This window comes from Hyperoodon ampullatus (genome assembly GCF_949752795.1).
Source record: "Hyperoodon ampullatus genome assembly, chromosome: 17".
NCBI lineage: Eukaryota > Metazoa > Chordata > Mammalia > Artiodactyla > Ziphiidae > Hyperoodon > Hyperoodon ampullatus.
This window is the reverse complement of record NC_136930.1, coordinates 77,651,605-77,670,314: the sequence shown is the minus strand read 5'-3', so window position 1 is coordinate 77,670,314 and position 18,710 is coordinate 77,651,605. Positions and strand designations below refer to the sequence as shown.

At 59.1% G+C, this 18,710-nt stretch overlaps 2 protein-coding genes across 12 annotated transcripts; one reads left to right on the top strand and one right to left on the bottom strand.

The window, feature by feature from the left end:
- Positions 1–9,020: 9,020 nt before the first annotated feature.
- On the top strand, positions 9,021–10,627 carry FOXH1 (forkhead box H1; the record flags this gene model as incomplete). The annotated part of the gene is made up of 3 exons (XM_079722846.1): positions 9,021–9,320; positions 9,615–9,719; positions 9,824–10,627. 3 exons carry the CDS (start codon positions 9,021–9,023, stop codon positions 10,625–10,627), a joined length of 1,209 nt encoding a protein of 402 aa, XP_079578972.1.
- Positions 10,628–10,641: 14 nt separating this feature from the next.
- On the bottom strand, positions 10,642–17,934 carry KIFC2 (kinesin family member C2; the record flags this gene model as incomplete). 11 transcript variants are annotated; one of them, XM_079722839.1, is made up of 18 exons in its annotated part: positions 10,642–11,715; positions 11,806–12,062; positions 12,148–12,277; positions 12,382–12,505; positions 12,602–12,723; positions 12,806–12,910; positions 14,588–14,745; positions 14,856–14,964; positions 15,354–15,463; positions 15,542–15,656; positions 15,771–15,848; positions 16,281–16,409; positions 16,498–16,563; positions 16,655–16,779; positions 16,918–17,056; positions 17,186–17,337; positions 17,509–17,599; positions 17,836–17,934. In XM_079722839.1, the coding sequence occupies 18 exons, from the start codon at positions 17,932–17,934 to the stop codon at positions 11,461–11,463; spliced, it is 2,364 nt and encodes a 787-aa protein (XP_079578965.1). In that variant the 3' UTR covers positions 10,642–11,460. The 11 variants fall into 11 exon arrangements, with proteins under 11 accessions (XP_079578965.1, XP_079578964.1, XP_079578966.1 ...); XM_079722838.1 differs by having other exon boundaries at positions 14,588–14,784; positions 17,518–17,599; XM_079722840.1 differs by having other exon boundaries at positions 17,518–17,599.
- Between the last annotated feature and the right edge of the window lie 776 nt (positions 17,935–18,710).

The following is an 18,710-nucleotide window of genomic DNA, read 5'->3' as shown; positions in this document are numbered from 1 at the left end:
AAAAAGAGGAGAAAATTCAGCCCAAAGTAAGTAAAAAGAAATATTAATAAGAACAAAAACTAATGAAATATAAAATAGACAGAGAAAAATATTGAAACTAAAAGTTGTTCCTTTGAAAATGTTGATGAAATCAATAAAACTCTCAGTGAACTGATCAAGAAGACAAAAATTACCAATAGCATGAAAGAAAAAGGGGATATCACTACAGATTCTACAGACAACTAAAAGGATAAAAATGAGAATGTTCTAAACAATTTATGATAATAAACTTAACAACTAAAGTCAGGGGTCGACAAACTACAGCCTATGGACCGAATCGGCCTACCATCTGTTTTTGTAAATAAAGTTTTAGTAGAATACAACCATGCTCATTTGTTCATGTATTGTCTATGGCTGTTTCATGGTACAGTAAGAGATGAGTAACCACAACAGAGACCATATGGCCTGAAAAGCCTAAAACATTTACTATTTGGCCCTTTATGGAGAAAAATTGCCATGTTTGACTTAGATAAATGGGCAAATTACCGGAATGAAACAAATTATCAAAATGGGCTCAAGAAGAAATAGAAAATCTGAACAGCCCTATATCTATTAAAGGAATTAAATTTCCAATTAAAAACTTTCCCACAGGGCTTCCCTGGTGGCGCAGTGGTTGAGAGTCTGCCGGCCAATGCAGGGGACATGGGTTCGTGCCCTGTTCCGGGAAGATCCCACATGCCGCAGAGCGGCTGGGCCCGTGAGCTATGGCCGCTGAGCCTGTGCGTCCGGAGCCTGTGCTCCACAACGGGAGAGGCCACAACAGTGAGAGGCCCGTGTACCGCAAAAAAAAAAAAAGAAAATACAGAGACCTACATAAATAGATCTGTAGCTTCAGTACAATCCCAATCAAAATGCCAGTAAGCCCTTTTGTAGAAATTCTCAAATTTATATAGGACTACATAATATCTTGAAGAGCCAAAATGATTTGAAAAAGAAAAATCAAGTTGGAAAATTAACACTACTTGATCTCAAGGCTTATTATAAAGCTACAATAATCAAATATGTGGGATATTAGCAATAAGATCAATGAATATACTAGAGAATCCAGAAATACACCCAAACATATACTGTCAATTGAGTTTCAACAAGGGTGTTAAGGTAATACAATGGGGAGAGGATGGTCTTCAAAAATGGTGTTGGAATGACTGGATATCCACGGAAAACAATGATCCTTGACCTCTTGACCATAAGAGAAAGCATAAACCATAAAGGGAAAAAAATGACAAACTGAACTTCATCAAAATTAAAAGTATCTGCTGTTCAAGACCCTGGTAACAAAATTAAAAGTCAGGACTTCCCTGGTGGTCCAGTGGCTAGAACTCCATGCTCCTAATGCAGGGGGCGTGGGTTCGATCCCTGGTCAGGGAATTAAATCCCACATGCAGCAACTAAGAGTTCGTGTGCCGCAACTAAGACCAGCATAGCCAAATTAAAGAAAGAGAGAGAGAGAGAGAGAGAGAGAAAGGGAGAAGGAAAGAAATAAGGAAAGAAAGAAAATGAAAAGTCAAGCCACAGACTGAGAACATTTTTGCAATACATGTATCTGGCAAAGGACTTGCATCCTAAATATACAAGGAATTCTTAAAGCTTGATGAGACAAACAACCCATTTTTTATGGGTAAAAGATTTAGACACATCACAAAAGAAGATATACAAATAGTCAATAAAATAAGGACATGAAAAGATGTGCAACACCATTCATCATTAAGGAAACGCCAATTAAAGGCAGAACGAGCTACCAACACTCGCAAGAATGGCTAAGCTTTAAAAGAATGATAAGAGGATATGGAACTGGGAATGTAAAATGATACAACCATTTTGGAAAATAGTTTGGTACTTTTTTATAGAGTTAAACACAAATACGCATTTCAACCATCATTTCTATCAACTCAACCCAAGAGAAATAAAGTATATGTCCACACAAAGACTTGTAGACACGAGTATTCACAGCAGTTTTATTCATAACAGTCCAAAACTGGAAAGAATCAAAATGTCCATCAACAGGTGTGTGCACAGAGAGTAAACGGTGGTGTATCTATGCGGTGGGTACCAGACATTCGGCAACAAAGACAGAACAGACCACACATACATGCAGCAATCTGAATTTCCAAAACGCTCTGTCTGGACGAAGAAGTTAGACACAAAAGTGTTCATTCTGTACGCTTCCATTTATGTGAAATTCTTTAAAAAAAAAAAAAAAAAAAGGGACAGTGAATCTATAAAAACAAAAAGTAGGGACTTCCCTGGTGGCGCAGTGGTTAAGAATCTGCCTGCCATTGCAGGGGACACAGGTTCGAGCCCTGCTCTGGGAAGATCCCACATGCCGCGGAGTAACAAAGCCCACGCGCCACAACTACTGAGCCTGCGCTCTAGAGCCCGCGAGCCACAAATACTGAGCCCGTGAGCCACAACTACTGAAGTCCGCGCACCTAGAGCCCGTGCTCCACAGCAAGAGAAGCCACCGCAATGAGAAGACCGCGCACCGCAACGAAGAGCAGCCCCTGCTCGCGGCAACTAGAGGAAGCCGGTGTGCAGCAACGCAGCCGAAAGTAAATAAATAAAATAAACAAATTTATAAAAACAACAACAACAACAAAAAAAACCCAAAAAGCAGATCAGTGATTGCCTGGGGAAGGGAATGGGGATGATGGAAATGCTCTACATCTGGATTATGGTGGCTTTTACAAGGATGTATACATCTACAAAACCCACCAAATTATTTTATATAGGTGCCTTTTATTGTAGGTAAACGATACCTCAGTAAAGTTTGATGTAACAAAATAAAAGTATACAACCTAAGTTTTCTCCTGGACTCTACCCCTGAGCGGTCTGGCCCCTCCTGGCCTTGCTGTACCCTCCCACGCCTCTCTCCACCTCCCACGCAGCACCAGACTGCTCCCTGCACCTCAGGAACCTCGGCTCCATGCCACAGAGGCTGGGAGCTGAGCTCTGGAACCAGACTCTGGGTCTAAAGAGGCAGCAGCTGAGGGGATTGGTCAAGTTTCTTGACCTCTTTTAAATCAGTTTCCTCATCTGTAAATGGAATAATAGTACCTTCTTTATAAGGGTCTTACGAGGATTCAGTGAGTTAATACACAAGGCATTTTGGGGGGTCTAACACAGGAACTGGCAAACTACAGCCCATTGTCTGTTTTTGTATGGCCCATAAGCTAAGAATGGTTTTTACCTTTTTTAATGACTGGGGAAAAAATAAAAAGAATATTTTGTGACACATGAATATTATATGCAATTCAAGTTTCAGGGTCTATCAATAAAGTTTTGTGGAAGCTGAGCACATGTACTTACATATTGTCTGTGACTACTTTTCCACAAAAAGGCAGAATAGTTGTGAAAGGGACCATATGGCCTGCAAAGCCTAAAACACTTACTCTCTGGCCCTTCACAGAGAAGCTTCGCAGACCCCTGAGCTGCCATCTTCATCATCACTCCTCCTTTGCATCAGCTGTGCCTTCTGTCTGGAAAGTTCTTCCACCAGATCTCAGAATAGCTCTTTCTTCCTTGTAACTCAGATCTCAATTTAAAGTGTTTTTTTTGTTTGTTTGTTTTGTTTTTTTTTTTTTTTTTTGGCTGCATTGGGTCTTTGTTGCTACGCGCGGGCTTTTCTCTAGTTTCGTCGAGCCGGGGGCTACTCTTTGTCGCTGTGCGCGGTCTTTTCATTGTGGTGGCTTCTCTTGCTGCAGAGCACGGGCTCTAAGGCACACGGGCTCAGTAGTTGTGGCTTGCGGGCTCTAGAGCGCAGGCTCAGTAGTCGTGGCGCACGGGCTTAGTTGCTCCGCGGCATGTGGGATCCTACCGGACCAGGGGTCGAACCCGTGTCCCCTGCTTTGGCAAGCAGATTCTTAAATACTGCGCCACCAGGGAAGTCGCTCAGATCTCAATTTAAATATCACCTCCTCAGAGGTCTTCTATGGTTACCTTGTCACTCCTGTCTCTTCACCCTGTTTTCATTTTTGACTCAATTTACTGTTTTCTTCCCTGAACCCGGTGCCTGACTTGCAGGAAGCACCCATAACCACGGGAGCAGATGCATTCCGGGCACTGGGGGACGGCACAGAAGGGGACACAGGAGACGGTTAACTTGGGACTGAGCCGGCTGAATGGAAAGGACCACCACTCAGCTGTGTGTGCAGCTGCGTCAGGGCCGGGCTCACCACTGGGATGCAGAGCCAGCGATGGTGACATGCATTGCTCACCCACCCGGAGATCAGCCCGGAGGAAACACAGGAGGTCTGTGGGCAACGGCAATGCTCACCGCGGGCCCTGCCGGCGCAGCGCGGGCCATTCCAACCTCCCTGACAGCGGGGAGGGCTCTGCAGGGGCTGCATCTGAGTCCTGGAGGCCCCCGGGGTTCACCTGCAACTACACCACGCTCCTCCTTCCAAAACGGGAGGAGGTTCTAGGGGGTGGGTGGGGATGAGACTTACAAAGCATGCCACACAAAACCAACACAACAGCAACGGTCAGATCAAAGAATGACCAAGGTCTCGCGCAGTCCTGGCAATCTTCGTGTTCGTCCCAGCCGCCCAGGAAGGAAGCAGCCCAGAACCCGCCGTCCGCCGTCGGGCCTCACCGCGCTGCCCACACAGGGGTCCTGGCGGTGGGGCACATGCTCCTCCTCCCCAGGACAGTCTCCCCTGGGGGTCTGTGGAACTAGACTTTCCTTCACCTCTCTGCCTTTTTTCTCAATCTGATGTGCGGACAGGACCTTCCTAAGGCCACAGAGCTTGGAACGGGACGGGGGGGGGTTTGCTCCCTCCCCTCCCCTCCACCACTCTTGCAGGGGTTCAGTAGGGTGGTGGTCTGACGCACACATGGCAAGGTGATCAGGAGCGGGGCAGGGGGCAGAGGACGGGGGCCAGTGTGCAAAGACAGGCCTGCCATTCTGCAGTCTGTGGGGAAGGATTGCCAGGAGGAGAGGACAAGAATCAGACCTGCATTTCAGACCCATCACTTTGGCTCAGCTGAGAAGGATGAAGTCAAGGAGCTGAGCCAGAGCCAAGGCTACCATGCCGGAAGGAAATGAGGAGCCACAGAAGCAGGCTATATGGTAGAAGGGATGGACAGGAGGGCCAGGATCTGGGGTACTGAGGAGGAAGTTCTGAGGGGCGCTGGAGGTGAGGGAAGACACTGCCACCCAGACATCCTGCTTTAGCTAACAGGTGGACCATGGCAGAGGCACTGGGATGGGGCACTCTTGGGGCACAGACGGTGTGCTGGGTCACCAGAGGTTCATCCGAGACTGAGGTTCCAAAACTGCACACAGTGGAGGCAAACTGTTGATAGACACCAGAGATTCAAAATCCCTAGAACACAGACCCCAACGCTGAGCCCATAGATACGAGAGCCCCCTCGCTAGGCGCCTGCCAGCCCAGGCAACCTTCTGGGGAGAGCAGAGTCCAGGCACAGACTAAGTAGGTAAGGGATGAGGCCAGCGGAGAGCCCACAGGAAGGAAGGACAGACCTGCTGACGCTGCCCCACTCCAGCTCTGAGCAAGAGCTGATGGGGCAGGAGAGGCGGGGTGCGGGAGCTGGCTGCTCAGAGCGCCACACACCCACCAGGCAAGGACCCCAGCGCCAGCCCCGCACAAGATCCTTCAGGCAGCCACCAGCCCCTTAGGCAACTCACTCCAGCCTGGGGCTGCCCTTGCCGCCCCTGAAGTGAATGAGGCGGCCCAGCCAGGGCACAGAGGCCCTTTGCACCTCTCCCAGGGAGAGCTCCCCAATCCCGGTGGGGAGCAGCTGGGGGAGCAAAGGCGGGGGCTGAGAAGAGCAGTGTGGTGCCCCTGCACCTCCACCCCCAAGCTAAGGACCGGGAGAAAAAGGAAGGCCCAGAGGTTTGGGGAGGTCTAGCCTTTCTCCCGCTTCCCCAAACCTGGAATGACTCCGTACACACCTCCCGTCTCCGCACCCACGGAAATTAATCCCACAGTCGCCTCAGCCTCTGCTCCAGGACGGCGAGGAGCCCCAGCCCGGCGCGGATACTCCCTCCCAGGCCCGAGCGCCTCCGCACCAGCACGGCCGGCACTTACCACACAGCAGCTACTATTCCCGCCTGGACACGGACCTGTGAGCTGGAGCCCAGGATCCCCCCCCCGCAAGTGAGGTCACTTGAACCCCTGGAAGTTTAAGGAACTTGCCCCAGAAAGGCTTCAGTTTCTCCTCTGGCCTAACTCCAAAGCCCACAAGAAGCCTGGCAAGTCACTTCTCCGCAGGCCTTAATTTCCTCAGCTGACATGGAGGTAACTTTAGTGCTGCCTACCTGACCAACAGGTTGCAAGGCTGCAAACAACTCCACATTTAGCTAAAACGTGAACAGCCTACCGGTGGCCTGCACAGCCTGCCACTCCAGGAGCCTTCCTGACCCTCAGCACCGGCTGCCCGGGCCTCACCCACCTGCGCCCAAGCGGGGCCTGGACAGCCTCCCGCCCGGACCCGGGCCTCCCCGTCTCCCCTCTCCCCCTCCCACCTCCGGCGGCGCCTCCCCTCCCGCCAGCAGGCCCCGGAAGTCCGCGCCTCACCTTCCGCCTCGCGCCAGCAGCCACCGCGCAGTCGATCGGAGTCCGTCTGCGGGTCCGTCAGCCTAGCGCTCCTCCCGGCGCCGCGGGGGCGGACCCCGCGCCGGGCCCTCGCCATGGCAACGCGATACTTCCGGCCCGCGGGTCCCGGAGCCGGAAGCCGCGGCTGCCGGTGGGAGCAGGGGGCGGGGCCGAGCCGCGCGGGGCGGGGCCGAGACTCGGGGGCGGGGCCAAGCCTCGCGGGGGCGGGGCTTGCGCAGAGCAACTAGAGGGAGGTTGCTGACCGCACGGTGCGAACGTCTGTGGTAGGGGCGTCGTCGGCGCGGTGGGGCCCGCTTGGGGCGGGAAGGGCAAGTAGTCAAAAGGTTCCCAGGAGGGTGGTCATCTATTTACGCTGAGCTTTTAAGGAAGGGTCAGAGTTCACTCTACAAAGCAGGGGCATCACTGGTGTAGAGAAGAGCATGCGCAAAGGTGGAAGGACCCGGTGGGAAGAATTGAGGTGGTGGTTTAGGAGGGCGGGGGCCCGGTAGGGTGGTACGTGCGGTCAGTGATGAACAGTCAGGACATGAGGAGCCTTGAACGCCAAACCAAGAGCTGGGCTTTATCCTGGAAGCACAGGAGGACCAGTGGAGGAGAGGGGGTGACTTAAGACCTGTTGGAGCAAAAGACCTCTCTAATGACCGAGTGGAGCTAGGAGGCCATAGGTCGCCTGGTGAGACTCAAGGACCCCTCAGCTAGAGCCCTGGAAACAGACAGGAGTTGAGGAGGTGACATAGGGATCCAGAGGAAGCCAGGTGAAATCTGAAGAAAGAGTCTGAGACAGTGGAGGGAGCCGTGTGGTACCCCACGTACATCATCCATCTCAGCTCCAGGCTTCCTCCTCCACTGCACCCATCACTCACCCCTTCCCCCAGCACCTCAGTGAGAGCTGGGCACCCACTGTAGGCTGCAGATCTTCAACCCTCTAAGGGTATAATTGGTGTGTGTGTGGAAGGGGTGCTGCTGCTGTCCAATAAAAGCCGAAATCTTAGAGTGAAGCGATAGAAAGTGTCTCCCTGTGCTTCTGTGGCTTTCCTCGGGTCTGGGGGTCCTAGTAGCAACACCCCACCACTGCTGGTGTCCTGGGCCTGATAGTCCCTTTGCAAACTTGCCCAGTCCTCACCGGGGGGAACCCAGGCTTTGGGTCAGGGTACAGAGCGCAGGCCCTGACTGACTTGAGGGGCAGGGCCACAGACTAGATGGCCAGGGAGGAGGTCAGGGGACAGAAGGGTCTGGGACCCAGGAGGACCATGTCTCAGGGCGGCTGCCAAATGCATTTTTCCAGAATCGCACCTTTGGGCCAGGCCCTGTGCCTGCTAAAGCACTCAGAAACTCTGGCCAGGGCTGAGCAAGGGGTGCTGGCCCTGCGGGCCTCCCCAGGCTCAGCCTCCACTGTCTCCCAAGGGCCCTCCTCCACTCAGGCCTACCCCCTCCTGCCTGGGGAGCATCTCCCTCCTAGCCTAGGCCACAGGGCATTGGGGCTGCCTGGGAAGCCCTGTGACCCAGACATAACACACCTGTCCTCTTTCCTGCCCAGGGTGATGCCAAGTGGTTCTCGCAGGCTGCCCTGGGCTGGCACCATGACCCACAGGGCTGTGTTCTCAAGACCTGGCCCCAAGCGGTAGCCAGTAAACACCTATGGCTAGAAGGCCTCTCCTTCCGTGCACACCCACCCAGGGGCACTGCCCGAGTGCCCCAGAGGACCAAGTGGCGCCCTCCTCAGGGGACAACCTCCAGAGTATCTGGACCCAGAGGACCAGCAGAGTAGAGAGGCAAACACACTTCCAGGAAGTTCTCTCAAGCCAGGGGGGTCCAGCTTACCCAGGACCAGTGAGGTGCACTGGGCATATTGAGGGACTATTATTATGGTCAGCTCCCAGGACCCACTGTTGACCAGCACCAAGGAGGGAAGGAAAGTGACCTCCAGGGCCTGGGGAGCCTTCTGGGGCCATGCAGCAGCCTGTGGGAAAATCCCTTGAGTCAACTGTATCCCTCTTTTATTTCTGAGGTTTCCTCTAGGAAGCCCTCCCAGACCACCACCCAAGTCCTGCTAGCTGCTTGGCCTTGAACTCTGGGCAGGACCCTCCCCTTCTTGGCGGTTCATCTTGGACCAATCACTCCCCCATCTGTTAAATGTGAACCTGAGATCTGGATGGGATAAAGTAACTGTGGGTCATAGGCCCCTTCCAAGGGCTTTTCCTTCCAGCTCTGGGGGGGTGCCAAAGGCAGCCCAGGGGTGAGGAATGAGGCCGGGGTGGCCGCCTGCAGCCCCCACTGGAATCTTTCCTGCCCCTCCCTTCCAGATTAGCCGAAACCTGCTCATTGTGGCTGCCCTCTGCACGCTCCCCTCCCCCACCGCGTATTTCTACCTCCCTTGGCCTCCCCTCCCCTCCCCCTTCCATCCGAATGATAAAGGGCTTGGCCCGCCAGCCCCCGCCTGGCCTCAGGCCCCAGCTCTTCCTCACCACACTACCACACTGCCCCAGTGCCCTGCGCCCACCACCCGGCCGGACCCCTGCCCACGTTGCCTGCTTCCTCTGCATGGGGCCCTGCAGCAACCCCCGCCTGGGGCTCCCCGGGGGGCAGTCGCCCCCCCAGAGGAGGAAGAAGAGATACCTGCGGCATGACAAGCCCCCCTACACCTACTTGGCCATGATCGCCCTGGTGATCCAGGCCGCACCCTCCCGCAGGCTGAAGCTGGCCCAGGTGAGAGGATCCCCGCCCGCTCTCCCTCACACTCCGTGATCGGACCTGTCCCCGGAAGCGTCCTCCACCTGGCCCCTGCTCGGAGGCTCAGGCTCCGGCCTCCACCCCGACCTGGCCCTACCCAGCCATGCCAGTGGGGCCGGTCCCGGCCTGGGCACCCAGGGAGAGAGCTAAAGCACTCAGGCCGGCCCCTTCCCGGCGCGGGGGGCCACGCAGAGGCGAGGGGAGGGGCAGCACGGCCCCCCGCCCACGCGCCCCGGCTCACGGCGCCCGCTGCCCGCCCGATGGTTTCAGATCATCCGTCAGGTCCAGGCCGTGTTCCCCTTCTTCAGGGACGATTACGAGGGCTGGAAAGACTCCATCCGCCACAACCTCTCCTCCAACCGATGCTTCCGCAAGGTGGGGCAGGGCGAGGGTCGGAGCCTGGGGGCGGGACGCGGGCGGAAGTCCTGAGTATCCGGGGTCGTACAGCCCCACCCAAGCCTGCCCCCCTCCTCCCCCAGGTGCCCAAAGATCCCGCGAAGCCCCAGGCCAAGGGCAACTTCTGGGCGGTCGACGTGAGCCTGATCCCAGCCGAGGCGCTGCGGCTGCAGAATACGGCCCTGTGCAGGCGCTGGCAGAGCAGGGGCGCGAGGGGAGCCTTCGCCAAGGACCTGGGCCCCTATGTGCTGCATGGCCGGCCCTACCGGCCGCCCAGTCCCCAGCCGCCGCCCTGCGAGGGCTTCAGCATAAAGTCTCTGCTAGGGGACTCCGGGGAGGGGGCGCTGCCGAGCAGCCCAAATCGGCCAGGCTCAGTTCGCACAGGGGAGGAAGAGGCACCCACTCCAGTCCCCCCCTCTGAGAGGCCTCTGTGGCCCGTCTGCCCCCTCCCAGGGTCCCTGAGAGCAGAAGGGGAGACTTCCCAGGGGGGAAACAGCAGGCCCTCGCCCCTCTCCCCTGAACCCAGAGCCTGGCCCCTCCACTTACTGCAGGGCACCCCAGGCCCTGGGGGACTCCCTGGTGGAAGCCACAGGGCCTCGCTTTGGGGGCAGCTACCTACCTCCTACTTGCCCATATACACTCCCAACGTGGTGATGCCATTTGCCCCACTGCCACCCACCTCCTGCCCCCGGTGCCCCCCCTCAACCAGCACAGGCTATTGGGGGGTGGTCCCTGAAACCCATGGCCCCCCAAGGCTGCTCTGGGATCTAGACGCCCTCTTCCAGGGGGTGCCACCCAACAAAAGCATCTACGATGCATGGGTTAGCCACCCCAGAGACCTGGCTGCCCCTACCCCAGGCTGGCTACTTTCCTGGTACAGCCTGTGAGGCTCCCAGGGCAGGGGCTGCTTTCCTCTCCCACCCTCAGGCCTGCTGAGGGGAAACCAAGGTATGTGTGGCTCCACCTTGAGACACGAGGTACCAGCCGTGCTGAGAGTCTGCGTGTTTATTGGACACTCCAGAAGGGCTGTGGCCCAGCTGGGCACCACCACAGCCCTGATGGTCAGTCATGCCTCTCTTACCCCGAGAGGCAAGGCTGGAAGGGGCAGGGCTCTGCTTGAAGTAGCCCTTCCTGTCCCCTCCCTGGTCCCACCTTCTCCGGCCCTCTGTCCATCTATCCATCCATCCATCCATCCATCACCATCTGTCACTTCCCCTCCCTGGCTCCGGGCTGGGGGAGGGAAGACCTAGTGACCGCCCCAGCCGCTCCATCCCTAAGTCCTGTGCCCCCTCCGCTGTTGCCTGGCAAGGAGGTAGCACCTTTGGGGGGAGGGGACGGAGAATGGAGACCCTACCTGGTTTGGGTGGTGGCAGTGGGGAAGATAACAGTAAAGGAACAAACGACATTTTAATGCAAGTCTGATGTTTGGTGATGGGTAGTGAGTCTGGTGGCCACTTGGCCAGGGTCTGCCTCCGCGGCTCTGGGATCCCCTGCTGTGCGCCGCGATAACAGCAGATGGTGATAAGCTAAGGGCCTGGGCCGGGGCGTGGTGGGGGGTGATCATTACCCCAGGCGGAACACTCCTGGGGGCGGGAGAGAAAGGGGTGGACTCTGGGAGTCTGGGGGGCAGCAGGCCCCCAGAGATCAAGGAGGTCGTGGGGGGAAGAGGGACTTTGCTGCCTCTGCCGGCAGAGACGCGACCCAGACTCCTCAGGCAGGACTACGAAGGCAGGTCCTCCGGCGGTGCCAGGGCCGAGCTGGAGCCGCTGTCCAGGCCGGGGCTTGGAGGGCTGCCGGGCGAGGGCGTGGCGGTGCAGGGGGTCCCAGAGAGTGGTGTGTCGGTGCTCAGGGAGGAGGGCGTGCCGGAGCGCGGGGCCCTGCGGGGCCTAGCAGGCCCCAGCTCCACTCGCCCCACTCGCTCGGCGAACTTGAGCGAGCACACGGTCTCGCCGAGATCCTCGGGCCGTGTGGAGACCTGCGGGGAGCGGCGCTGGTGGGCGGGCCCGGGTGGGCGGCGCCTGGCATGCAAACAGCCCCCCCGCGGGCCGCGGCCGCCTGGCCCCACCTGCAGCAGCAGCACAGCGGTGGCGCCGGGGCCCAGTGCGGGCTGCAGCAGGCGCGTGAGCTGCGAGTCGCGGAAGGGCACGTGTGGCCGGCGAGCCCGCAGCGCGGCCATCACTCCTCCCAGCGCCAGCAGCGAGCGGTTGATGGTCCGAGCCTCCCGCAGACGCTGAGCGCCGTCCCGGTCTTCATGCGACGTGCCGGCCGCCCCTGCCTTCCAGGCGCGCTCGGACCCTGCCAGGTCCACTAGGTGCAGCGTGCCTGCAGGGGCGAGCGAGCCCGGCGTGGAGGGAGGCCCGGTCTCGGGTGCAGCGAAGCCCCCCGCAGGACTCAGACGCCGAGGTACCTGCGGTGCCGGGACCGCTTGATGGGGACGCCGTGCGCAGCGTCAGCGTGACCAGGGCGTGCGAACGAGAGCTGTGCTGGTTCATGGCTGTGGCGGCGGTGGCCCGGTTGCTCCTCCCCAGCTTCAGCATCTGGAGGACGGAGGACAGGGCTGGCCTGGTGCGGCGTCCGCGGCCCAGGTGGGCGTACAGGGCGGGGGCTTGGAGGACTGCGCGGCCCCACCGGGCAGCCTCACCTGGTGCAACGACTCCAGATTGGGCACGTCCCAGTGGGTGAGGCCAGCCACCTGAATCCCCCCTTCGCCTGCTGGGCCCTGCCTCACTGCCAGGCGCTGGGGAGGCCCTGGGGCTAGGAGGTCCCTGGCGAAAAAGGGGAGGGCTCTGTTGGGGGTTCTGGGGGGCGGAGCCAGAAGTTGGGGAGGAGGGCGGGGAGGAGGCACCGTTTGCGGCCCTGACCTGACAGCCTCGTTGTAGATCTCCACCATGCTCAGGGTCACGTGGTGCTGTCCCCCTGTTCCCATCTCCCGGAACAGTGACTGCAGCGCCCTAGGAGCTATGCCAGGGTCCTCAGGCGGGCCCTGGGGACGGGGTGGGGTGCCTCATCGGGCTCACGTCCCAACCCCTGGCCCCAGGAGCCACCCAGATTGCCCCCTTTCCCACCTCCATGCTGTAGGTCTTTCCCGTCCCTGTCTGACCGTAGGTGAAAATGCAGACACTGTAGCCTCCGAGGCAGGACAGCACAGCCGACTCCAGCTCCCTGAAGACCTAGGGGTAGGAGGGGTTGGGAGGGGCCCTAAGCCCCAGGACCTGGGGCAAGGTGTGAACAAAACTTGATTCCCCTGGAAGGAGGCTGGCTCTAAGGGAGCACAGTGGAAGAGTGGATCTCCCAACAGACAGGTGAGGCTCCCTGGAGAAGGTGGCATTTGCCAGAATTTGCCAGGCAAAGAAGGGAAGGGACATGACAGGTAGCAGGAACAGGTGATGCAGAATATTGGAATCCTGACGATTGACTGCTTGGAAGGCTGGGGGTGTAGCAGTCAAGAGCCCAGACCCTGGGCTTGATGGCCAAGTTCAAACCCTGGGTGTGACTGGAGGCAAGCCACTCATCTTGCCTTCTGTGAGATGAGGACTGCAGTGGCACCTGGTGTGAGCATTAAGTGAGAATGTGGACCAAGAGGACTAGTGCAGCACTTGGCACGTGAAAGATGAACCCAGAGGGTCCCATGTGTGGAGGTTGGTGGGCAACCAGGATCCTCGAAGTCAGGCCCTGGGAGGGTGCAGAGAGGCAGATGAAGGGGAGATGGAGCTGGGACTTGCGTCCTGTTGGCAACTGGACACCAGCAACAGCCTCTTGAGCAATGACACAGTCGGCCAGCTTTTGTGCCCAGAAGGTGGCGAGTAAGTACTGGGCTGTCAGATCTCTTTGAAATTTTGGTTGGCAGCTACGAGGCCAGAATCCAGAATTGCCAGTGAGGTTGCTAAGATTCCATCACTAGAAAGGAGCATTGGGGGCGCTACTGCAGACAGAGAGAGGGAATACAGGTGAGGGAGCCGAGTAACAGAATCCTTTAGCTCTTTCAGCCAGAATTGGAGGACCCTGTCTAGGACGGCTACCCAGAAGACAGTAGACAAGGGGCCCCTGTTCAGGGCTGCAGTTGGGATGGAGGCTGAAGACAGGGTGGGGGTGGTATGGGGGGTAAATAGAGGTAGGTGGAAAACAGCTGCGGTGCCCCCAAAAGTGGGGGAGGGAGTACCTGCCAGGCGCTCTCACCACAGTCTCCCCACGAGGCCAGCACAGGTCTGGGTCTCTGATAGCTCTGCCCTGCGCCTCACCCCCTCCCAGCTCTCAGCCTTGTTTCCTGAGCTCTAGTTGCAAGTTGGTGTGCAGTGAAGATGGTGTGTGGGAAACAAGGCAGCGGGGGGCTGGGGTTGGAAGCTCACCTGTGCCGCCCCACTGCCCTTGGCCACAGAGCAAGGAAAGCTACCCACCCTCAGAGCTGACCATCTCTGGACCCTGGGCCAGGGGAGCGGGCAGCCAGTGAAGCCTGTAGGAAGGAGGTCACAGTACTGACCTCACAACAACAACAGCACCCCAGCCATGCTCCACAGCCCCCTGAGAAACCATCACCTCAAACATGTTCATTTTCCTTCGTTTCCTGGCACAAAGTTACTTTTGAAAATGTTAATCTTCCTGTTTAAGCCATAAAGTCTGTCTCCCCCAGCCTGCAGAGTTTGGTGGGGGGATGCAAAGCGGAAATCCTGGAAAGAAAGTAGGTGCCCAGCTAGGATACCAATCCTGCCTCCCAGACCCTCCGGCTCCCTTCCCTTCCCTGCTGGAGTCCAGCCGCCCTCTCTCCTGGGAGAGCAGACAGACAGGAGCCTTCTCTGGTCTCCAGGAAACTCTGAGTGACAGTTGACACAGGTGAAAGGGTGGAGCATCACCTCCTCCTGGCTGGCGTGTGGAGGGAAGACCCAGTCCAGGCGGAAGCGACGCTGGTGCCCTCGATAGCAGGTGGTGACAGTGCCACCCGGGCCGGGCTCTAAGCTCACCAAGTTGGAGGGTGTCCCTGGCCTCAGCCGACAGAGCACACGGATGTTTCCTGGGGTGGAGATCAGGTCAGGGGGCTGCCTCCCAGATCCTGAAGCCTGGAGAGCATCCACGTCCCCCACCTCTGCCGCCCCAGCCCTTTTCTCCCCAAGCCTGCCATACCCTTGAGCTCCAGCAGCCGCCCTGGGCATCCAGTTGGGGGCCCCTGCTGTGCCTCCAGGAGCTGAGTGCCAGCCCCGCCCGCTGACAGTGCCCCCAGGGCCCACGATACCTGGGGGCACAGAGAGGTGAGGAAGGGGAAGGCAGTGGGAAGAGAGCAAGGGATGGGGTGCTGAGGGCAATATCTACCACGTGGCCCCCAGCTGTGGGGATCCACAGCTTTCAGTGGCTTCAGACCCTTGGGGCATCATTCAGTGGGCCTGGGATGGAGCTCAGGGACCCGAGGAGAACCGTGGGCTTCCTGGCAATCCTGTGAGGGATTCACCGTCACCCCAGTTTGCACAGAACACAGTTGTTCTGGTTCCAGAACCTAAGATTTGCAGTAGACGAAACAAGACCCTGGGGCTAGAAAGGAAGGGAGAGCAGGGGTTCCCCAAGGGAAGGCCAGTGACGAGGCTGCACAGAGAACAAGTGCAAGGGAGGGGAGCGAGTGGTCCTGACCTGGCCCCGGGCTTCGCTCAGCGAACCCTGGCAGCTCTGGGTAAAGGTGCTGACCAGTCCTCGGAGGTCCCCACAGCCCTGACGCAAGCTGGCCATGCGAGCACGAAGTCCTGGGGGCAGGAACGCTGTTGTGAGGGAAAGCCCAGACCCCACAGCCTTCCCATGAGCTCCGGAGCCCCAGCCCTTACCTGCCAGCTGCCCGCGCATCTGCTGCAGCTCCCTCCTGCAGTTCTGCTCCGTCTCCTGCTGGAGCTGCCGGAGGGCCCCCCGAAGGCCCTGCAGCTGCACCTCCTGCACCCCTAGCTGCCCCACCCAACCCCAGCCCTGTCACTGAGGAAACAGGCACTTACCAGGCTCTGCCTCAGACACCCCCTCCCCAGAGCCCTAGACTTCCCAGCCCCTGGGCCCAGAGCCCACCTGGACTCGGAGAGCTTCTGTGGTGTCCTGGGCCTCTTGAAGCCGGCCCCGGAGTTCCAGCAGTGCCTCTGCCTCCTCCTGCTCCTGCAAGGGGAGTGGGGCAGCTGAACTGTGGAGCCAGGAGGAAACTCAGGGAGGGGCCCTCCAGCTGCCCCGTTTTACAGATGAGAAAGTTAAGTCGACAGGGGCTCACAAAGCTGGTCACACATCCATGCCTCCCGATTCCATGCAGGGCTCCTTTCCCCAAGTCTCTCTGCTCTCCTGGAATCAGTCACTGGGAGAAACCATGGACTGAAAGCAGGGGATTCTCCCATGGGCATCAGTCTCCTTGAAGGGGCTACCATGCATTAGCCACCCACAATCCGGGCCTCAGGTCTGAAGGGTCAGAGGGGGCTCCCTGCCTCTGCTCCAGCGAGCACAAGGTCCTGAGGAAGCCCAGGCGGTGTTGCTAGAGACCAGGGTGCAGGAGCCCCGGGCTGCAGGGACGGTAGCAGCTAAGGAGCAGGATACCTGGGGGGCCCTGTTGGGGGGGGCGGGGCCCCAGTGCAGCAGGAGGTCCCGAGTAAGGCTCAGGCTCTGTTTCAGGGCCTTGTTTTCCAGAGTCAGATGCTGAACCCTTTTCTCCGAGTCTGTCGCCCCCTGGGAGAGAAGGAAGCCCTCAAAACTCACCTGGAGGCTGAGACCCTCTCATGTCCCCCTTGTCCAGCCCCCAGCCCAGCAGCCTCACCACTCCCACACGCAGCTGGCCCAGCTCCTTCTCCTGCAGTTCCAGCTGCTGCTTCAGCTCTTCCAGCTGGAAAGGAGGAAAGAGCACCGGGTGGAACGCCTCCTTCCAGTCCCCTCCCAGACCCCCCCATCCCCCCACTGCCTCCTGGGCCCCTCACCTGTCCAAGGATAAGCTGTTCCAGCCGCTGCCAAGCCCTCTGGTCCTCCTCTAACTGAGGAGGCTGCTGCCCCTGGGCCTCACCCCTTGGTGAAACGGAAGGGCTTTCTTCTTGGGATGGGGATCCTGGGGTGGGGTGGACCCAGTTAGGACAGAAGAGCTCTCTGGCCTGAAGGAAGGGACACCTCACATCTGGCTGCTAGGGTTCTGGTGGGCGTCACTCCCTGGACAAACTCCCTTTTCAACTCACTACTCCTTACGCACCAGCAGGAGTGAGGGGCTGCACCCCTGAGGCTGGCTGCGTCGCCTGGGGCAGGACCTGCCTCCCCCTGGGGCTCCGAATCCATGCCAGGAGGGCCAAGAGCTGACCAGTCACCGTCAACAGTGGGGGAACATCACCAGGCTGGGAAAGAAATAGAAATCAAAGTGGAAAAGGATGGGGGCCGGGTAAAGAGGGTACAGGGGTATGGATGGAAATCAGTAGGCCTGAGAACACAGAACAGGTTGCTGTAGAAACCTCAACTCTGCTTACCTTGCTCAGGTCGGCAGAATTCCCGAAGCTCTCTTCCGCCCCCAGCTGGACTGAGAGGAACTCCGCAAGACGCACGAGAGCCTCTTCCAGTGAGACCTCGGCCGGACGGCCCTCCGCTGCCCCTCCCGGCCCATCCTCGGACTCCGAGCAGCCTGCGAGGCAGTGGGATGGGTAGGCGTGCTGGGTCACGTGTCGGATGCTAGGCCACTAGCCGGCACCTGCCAGCTCCCTCCCTCCCAATGAGGGCACGGGCACCCCTGCATCTCTCGGACGGCGGCGCTCCCTCGTTGCCCCGGGAGACGCAGCACTCCCGATGCACCAACAGTACCTACCGACCAGGCCGGTCAGCTCGGTCCACAGCTCTGCGGTGGGCTGGTCGGGGCGGCGGCGACCCCCGGGCTTGCCGCGGGCACTCTAGGGAGGGAGCGGGGGGGAGTCCCTGAGGCGAGGCCAGGCAGCCCATGGGGCTCCCTGCCTCCGAGAACTGAGCCCGAGGGGTTGGAGCCGGGCTCTCAGCTTCCAACACCAGAGTCGGGGTCCCCGGCACGGCCCCTCCCCCGCGTCAGCGCCCCGGGACCTACGCAGCGCCGGCCTGCAAAACCGTTCTCCGGAAGGGGGTCGCCGGCCGAGCTGCGCCCGCCCCCGCTCACCTGGGCGGGGTTCCCAGGGTCGGCGGCCGCCGCGGCCCCGCCATCCCTGCGAAAGAGGCTGTAGAAGATGTAGATGAGCAGCGAGTAGAAGGCGTACATGAGAGCGCGGGGCGGCAGAGGGCCCCGCTTCGCGCCGCCCCGCGTCCCCGCGCCCCAACTCCGCGCCCGACCGCTGCAGAGCCCGTGCGCATGCTCTGGCGGCCGCCCCCTCGGCACGGCCCCGCACCTCCTCTTCCAGAATCTCTACCGGTCCTCTGAGAAGGACCCCCGCGCGGCTGTACCCCCTCAGAGCCTTCCGCCCGCAGGTGTCCAACCTTTCTTCCCTCAGGCCCCTTTCTCGGCCCCTCCCCTCACCGCCGCTTCCACCAAGCGCTCCCCTCTCCGGCCTCCCCTCCCACCCCTTCCTCCGACCCCTCCCCGCACCGCCCCTCCCCTCCCCTCAATACCCTTCCTCGGCCCCGCCCCCTCCTCAGCCCCACTCCTTACCGCCCCTTCCTCCAACTCCGCCCTACGTCCTCCTCGGCCCCTTCTTCCAACCCCTCCCCTCAATGCCCCTCTCCTCACCGCACCTTCCTCCAATCCCTCTCCCCCTCTCCGACCCCTCCCTCACCACTGCTTCCTCAGCCCCTCCCCTAGAAGCCCGTCCTCTCGCCACCCTTACCTCGGCCCTTCCCCTCATCGCCCCTTCCTCCAACCCCGCCCCGCCCCTTCCTCCAACCCCACCTCTCACTGCCCCTCCCCTCATGGCTCCTTCCTCGAGCCCCTTCCCTCCCCCCAAACCAGCGGGCGTGTGCGTCCAGTACCAAGCAAGAGACCCTCCCTCCTCCTAGCCCCGCCCACTCTTACAACCCAGTCTTGCTCTCCTCCACGCCCGC